This window comes from Falco naumanni, chromosome 9, assembly GCF_017639655.2.
Source record: "Falco naumanni isolate bFalNau1 chromosome 9, bFalNau1.pat, whole genome shotgun sequence".
Classification (NCBI taxonomy): domain Eukaryota; kingdom Metazoa; phylum Chordata; class Aves; order Falconiformes; family Falconidae; genus Falco; species Falco naumanni.
In genome coordinates, this window is record NC_054062.1 from 23,879,244 (window position 1) to 23,886,125 (window position 6,882).

Here is a 6,882-nt window from a genome sequence, read left to right on the forward strand (position 1 = left end):
GAGTTAATGCACATGGGGACTACCTGAGTTTATCACCTGCAGGGAAGATGGTGCCAAGAAGGGCCATGAGAACAGGTCTCCTTTTGTCTCCAGAAAGCACCTACGTGCACTGATGCAGATTTCTAGTGACAGTGATACACTATTTGAAATCCTCTGCTCACCTCCTGCTGCCCAACCATATCAAGTCTGTACAAAGTAACATATCAGCTTGTTGTATTAAAAGCTCTGTGGACTCTCTCCACAATTGTACTGTGCTGTTTCTCTCCTACTGCTGCAGGGAAGAAAAAAAAAAAACCACCACAGAGCTGGGTTATCTCAGTGACTTTCCCTAAGACAGCTTCCCTCCTCTTAAGTCACATAAGACCACCACAGTGGCTCTAGGTAGCTCCAGCTTCCCAGCGGAACAGTCAAGGATGTAGTCCAGGATATCAGGGCAGGACAGAGGCAGCAAGCATCCCACCCCCAGTAACAGCACAGAGGTCCACTGGAGAGGGCTGGTCAGAATTATGCAGCCTTCTTGTATGACAAGCAGCACCTTTATGGCATAAAAGGCAAACTGGCGAGCAAGCACAGGGAACACATGTTAGGCCCTGGCATGGAACAGTCTGGTCCTCAGTGGCAGCCTGGGAAAAACCCTTCTCAAAGTCTAGCAATAGCTTGAAGCACTCAGGAAAAAAAAAAGTTCCCCCTCTGACATACCCCATCTCCACCTGTTCCCTCTCACTGGCACCAGGTCACACTGAAGGCTGAGATCTCAGCAACAGAAACCCATTCAGGTGGCTGTGTTCAGAGTGTGGCACCAACATCCCAGCCAGTGCTCAGGATTCCCATGGCAGTAACTCCCAAATCAGTGATGGAAGCAGCCAGGTGGAAGCAATTCCCTCACCCCTGATCAGCAGCAGTGAACAGCAGCAGCCACACAATTATTACCTGTCTGGGAAAACTCCGGAGCAAGGGAGGTCAATACATGGACCAGCAAACCAGTGTGGGAGATGCAAGCAAGTGGTCAGAGCAGACGTGTAGGATTTGCAACGAAGGGAAAACTCCTCTACCTGCTAAGCAACAAGCATCTCACACAAACACAAAACCTGCTTCCAGATTGGGTTTAGTAACACCTTAGATGTCAAACAATTCACACTGCTGACACAGGCACTTTGACACTGACAACACACAAGACAACCCCTTATATTGCCCTTGTTCAGGACAGGGACTGACTCTGTAAGTATGCTGTTCCCCAGGGCTACTCAAACATATCCATCAGGCTTGATGCATGCAGTGAGCAAGTCCTGCCTAGACCGCACCATGTGAGCCAGATACCTCTCCCTCACTCCGGCCAGCAACCCCACACTTCCCTCCAAAGGCCAAGCCTCCCCAGGGACCCAGGGCACTGCGCTACCCAGAAGACAGCTGCAATGTGGCACCAGCCAGCTCTGGGGAGCCAAGCTCTGTCCTGCTCAGAGCAGGCCCAGCCAGAGTTTAAACCCACTGGTTTACACACTGCATGACAACTCAGACAGTCTTTACTCCCTGAGAAATTTGGTAGGCTTCGAAGAGAGTCAGACAAAAAGCCTGCAGCAGTGACTAATTAAATTTTGAAAAAATACACATCCAAGCCACATACCTATCTCAAAATCGCTGCAATTGCAGGAGCATCCAGCACTAGCTTTAAACCAGCTACCTGGAGCACAGCTAGTAACATACCCATGACAATAATGCTCAGCAAAGGCTAGTCAGCACAGATGTTTTATCCAGTTTCGGTGGCAGGTTTCGCTGCTAGTGGAGCACCGCTAATGCCTGCTGAGGTACATCCTCCCGCCCACAGCTACTGTTGCAGGGTTCGACCTTGTATCGCAATCTACATATCAGTACACGCATTCACACAAAGAGCTGGAAGCGTTGGAGGATTTTATTAGGAAGAGCCCAACTTCAAAGCCAGAGGTACAGTACAAATTTGTTACATTCTCTATTCATGGAGCTCATTCAGGAGCAAGAAGGGCAGCCTCGGGGGAAACCAGGTATTTGCATCTCCACCAAGATCCTTCTTTTCACTGATGTTAAGAGTACTCTGAAGTTTCTAAGGAAGGAGAAACCCAAAGAGGGCAGAGAGGAAACAGCTGCACAGTGGGGGGGAAAAAATTGGAAAATTCCCAATCCATTCACCCTGAAAAGTCCTTACTGGACTGTTTGTACTCACTTCCCAGCAGCTGACAACAGGACTGCTTTTCACTGCTACCTTTTGACAGCCCTTCAGTAGTAGTCTGTGATTCCCAAGCTGCTGCAGACCACAGGTCAGCGCACTGGTTTTTGAGTACATGGCCCAAATTCAAGACAGGTGATGAAAAACCAACAGTCCAGCCTGAATACTGCCTATTTCAAAGCCTGTCACCAAGGAAAGGACAAATTTGTTTTTTCACCAGCAATTCTACACATCAAGATATTTTACTTAGAGATATTCAACCATGTTTTAAAAATAAAAGCAGATACTGGATACCAACAGCAAGAACTCCTTCTCAGCACATGGCCTTTATAAATACAGCCAGGAACTCTTCCAAGAAGTTCTGATTGCTATCACAAACTCCCTCCCAATATATGCAAATAGCATTTTAAAAAAAGACTAGTTCTATTAAATAATCCACATAGCTAAACCCCCTCATTTAATAGGTATCTGGTTCTGCAGATTCTCCAACATCACAAATTAAGGATCTGCTCTGTCGTGCAAGCCAAAGAATACAACTTCAGCTTCCTGACCAAAAAAAATTGCTGTCAACCATAGAGAAACTGATACATATAATCAAAAGCTGATTAGTGTTACAATATTTCTCCTAAGGCAGGGAACTTTGTTCAGCGATTTCCTCTTCTAATCTGAACCAACTACTAGCTGGCAGCTCAGGCAGAGGAGGACAGACTAGCAGAGAGTGAGCGGTGGCAGAATTCATTCTACCAGACTTGACAAAACCAAGCTCCAAGTTTCACTTAACAAAGGGAGAGAAAGTACCTGTAGTGTCCACGTAGGGTCCACCTTGCACAAGAATTTCCTGCACAGGACAGCAGTAAGAAGCTCATCTCCAATTTCTACGAGTGAAGCTCTCAGCTCTTGCTGCTGGCTGAGCTGACAGTCAGAAGAACTGCTAAGTGGAAAATGTCAGGATAAACACACCTTCACATTACTTCTTACTTGCAACCAGCCATCACTGCCAATAGTAGTTTTTCTAGTGATTGAGCTCAATTGCAGTCAAGTCATCATCAGCTCTTAAGCGAAGAAGCAGCAAGATTTCTTCCCGAACAAAGGTCTCTGCCATTCTTCATTATAGACCTAAATTTCCCTCCATCCCACACACATCATCCTAGTGTGTACTGTTTTAAGTTGCTGATGGAAAAGATGTGCTAACTCCCAAATCAAGGTGACTGGAAATTCTAAAATTAGAAACAGGTGTAAAACCAGACTGATCAGACCACCACCAAAGTACTGCAATACTGACCCACACAGATGATTAAGAAGTTATTTGTATTTTGAGGTCTCAGAGTTGCAACATCTTATCTCAGCTCACTCTGTCAGTTTAAGTATAAAACAACTTTAAGTAATAAGGGTTAGCAGGCATATTTCTTGCTACAAACATGTAAAAAAACAACACTTCTTTGGAAGACAACAGCAACAGTTTGATTGTCAGAGCAGAACACAGGAAAGATGTTATTTGCTATTGCTCGGGACTCAATCAGATAGAGACATACAGGTTAAAATGAACTCTGTAAAGAAGTTGAGCATTTGTTAAACTTCTTCCAAATGCTGGAGTATGGACTGGTCAATAACAGGTACAGTAAACACTCAGGCATGACCTGATCATGTTCCTTAGGCCCAGAAGATGGGTCTGAGCAGCAAAGCGGCAGTGAAAAGCAAAAGGAACTCAACTTTGCACAGGGCTAGATGCTAGACATTTATCTCGATTGCTAAACATCCAAGTACTTCCTTCATGCCACTCTCCCACATAAACAACTGCTGTTACTGGTGTCAGACACTGTGTCAGCAGAGATGGTAAGCAGCAGATTTGCAGTCTGTGATAACAAATGGCTACGCAAGGGCAAAAGAAGCTGGCTCTGCCCCATGGGTTTTATGGGTATACACACAACACGCATCGTTAAGGATGGAGGCTAGAACGCAGGTTCACTCTGGTCAGTACTGGTGATACTCGAACCCCAAGCTCCAGGCCAGAAGACAGGGCTCGTGGCTCCTGTCCAGGAGGAGAAGCTCCAGCCCCCTACCTTCTGTGGGAACCCTCCACAGAGTAACACACACTCCTTTTTCCCATGGCCTGCCCCAGCCAAGGCCTGCATCAGTCATCCCTCACTCAGGAAAGCTCCAAATCATCCCAGAAACTCCAACACATCCTCCTGCATCCCTCCCTAGACCCTTCCTCCTATTGGCAGCACATCCTTCCCAGGAACCCCCCCAAATACACCTCCCAGACACTCAATTGAATTCCCAGTGCCTCCTCTCCCTGACCCACCACACATCCCCAAACCTCCTGCATCTCATCACAAACTCAGCATGCAACCCCCAGTTCCTCTCGCCTTGCTGCAACCCTCCCCAAGCCCCACTGTCCCCCCCACAAGCCCCTCCCAATACCACTAGGCCTCCCTCGCTCTACTGCTCCCCCAAAGCCCTCTCGGCCCCACACAAGGCCCCTGCTCCCCAGTGCCCCACACAAGGCCCTGATCCTACTGCTTCCACCCAGCCCCACTGCTCCCCCCCCCCAGCCCCTCACAGGGCCCTCGGCCCCACTGCTCCCCCCCCCCAGCCCCTCACAGGGCCCTCGGCCCCACTGCTCCCCCCCCCCAGCCCCTCACAGGGCCCTCGGCCCCACTGCTCCCCCTCACAGGGCCCTCGGCCCCACTGCTTCCTCCCCAGCCCCTCACAGGGCCCTCGGCCCCACTGCTCCCCCCCCCCAGCCCCTCCCAGGGCCCTCAGCCCCACTGCTCCCCCTCCCAGCCCCTCACAGGGCCCTCGGCCCCACTGCTCCCCCTCACAGGGCCCTCGGCCCCACTGCTTCCCCCCCAGCCCCTCACAGGGCCCTCGGCCCCACTGCTCCCCCCCCCAGCCCCTCACAGGGCCCTCGGCCCCACTGCTCCCCCCCCCCCCAGCCCCTCACAGGGCCCTCGGCCCCACTGCTCCCCCCCCCTAGCCCCTCACAGGGCCCTCGGCCCCACTGCTCCCCCCCAGCCCCTCACAGGGTCCCCGCCCCTCTCCAGGCCGCAGCCCCGACCGCCTCACCAGTACTTGAGGATGGCGGTGACCTGGAGCGGGTTGGGCTGGTCGGGGTAGAGGCGGCGGCACTCGCCGTAGATACCGTGCAGCCCCGGCGGGAAGAGCGACGGGAAAGAGCCGGAGCCAGAGCCGGACCCCGAGCCTGAACCCGGCCCGCCAGCGGGGGGAGCCCCGCCAGGCCGCACGCCCTCCATGTCCCGGGGACGGCGCGGCGGAGGCGGCTGGTCCCAGCGCTGCACGGCCCGCTCCGCTCCGCTCCGCTCCCGGCCCGACGCGCGCCCGGCCCGGCCCGGCCCAAGCGGCGCGGCGCTGCGTTGCGGGAGGAGGGGGCGGGCCCCGCTGCCTTGGCGACGCTGAGTGACACGGAAGTTCCACCAATGGCGACGCGCGGCGAGGAGGCCGGCCACGCCTCTTCCCCCCCTCCACGCCACGCCGCGAGCGCGCCCTCTAGCGGCAGCAGCGGAGCCCCGCGTTAAGCGGGGCGAAGGGCGAGGGCGGGGCCCCGCGAGGAGCGGAGGGGAGCGCGGTGTGCAGGGGGTCCCGCGGGCGTGAGGGGGGGCCTGGGGGGGCAGGAGGGTACCGGCACCTGGGGGGGCCTGAGGGAAGAAGACGGGTCGCCGTGGGGCAGGGTGAGGGGCAGCAGGCGGGCAGGGGGCCCGGCTGGCGGGAGGCCAGGGGCCGAGGCCTGGTGGGCGCCTGCCCTGGCCCCGGCTCGGCCAGGGGGCTTACAGCGGGGCAGGGCCTGGCCCGGGGCAGCTCCCCGGCCGCAGCCGCCCCCTGCCTCGGCGCTCCAGCCCATGCACCGTTACCTGAACAAGTGCGACTGTGAATTGCAGCAGATCGGGAGCTGCTTCTGTCTGACTTGGGCTGTCTGCGCAGCAGGGCCCGGGCCAGCTGGGCGTGAGGCTGGGCACTCACCTCGGTGCTGTTCATAACCCTGTGGTTCTGTGGGACCATAGCTGTGCTCCAAGACATGGCCAGCTAATAGTCTTACAACCCTTGACTACTGCTCTTACAGCTCTTGATGCTGCTATCTTTGTACCTTCTCCAGTCTTTGCTGTGCCTTTATCCTCCCCATGCACCTTCCCATATCTGTGGGTACCTCAGAGGCAGCTGTGAAGCCATGCAAGTAGGTGGAGGTTCAAGGGCTGTCTGGTCAAGGATCTTAGCTTGTGTACTAAGCACACTGAAGATCTGGATCATTTCTGAGTTGCAACTACATCTGTGGTCATATGAAGCTTTGTATGCATGTGTGGGCCAGCATGTGCTCAACAGTACTACAGGTTTTTGCTAGAGCAGTGTCCTGCTTTTTAATCAGCAGAGAGGAAAAAAATCTATAAAGTGCTGAAAGGACAGGGTGAGTACTCTTGCTTGTTGCATTTCTCATTTAAATAGCTGAGAGTGTATTCTAAAACCAATATTCACAATGTACCTTTTAGATCGCATATAGTCAAGAAGCTGACAAGCAGACAAATGACTCTCTACTGAGAAAGGAGGTGAGCAGTCAGTATTCTCATGAATCATTGCTTCCCACAACGAACAATATTTCACTCCTGCCGTTATTGTGACATACTTTTTGTGACATCTGCCCAAGAAATCAGTTACAGTCCACTGAGAAGGTA

At 53.3% G+C, this 6,882-nt stretch overlaps 1 protein-coding gene across 5 annotated transcripts in view; it reads right to left on the bottom strand.

The window, feature by feature from the left end:
- The window catches only part of SUFU (SUFU negative regulator of hedgehog signaling), a 96,157-nt gene extending 89,959 nt beyond the window's left edge, over nt 1-6,198 (bottom strand). For 2 of the 5 annotated variants that reach the window (XM_040606098.1, XM_040606097.1), the window contains exon 1: nt 5,267-5,574. In XM_040606098.1, coding sequence (XP_040462032.1) covers nt 5,267-5,454 — 188 coding nt within the window. In that variant the 5' untranslated portion in view covers nt 5,455-5,574. Of the gene's footprint in view, nt 1-2,995; nt 3,129-5,266; nt 5,575-6,178 lie in introns of those variants that run through there. The other 3 variants (XM_040606100.1, XM_040606101.1, XM_040606102.1) reach the window with 3 other exon arrangements.
- Between the last annotated feature and the right edge of the window lie 684 nt (nt 6,199-6,882).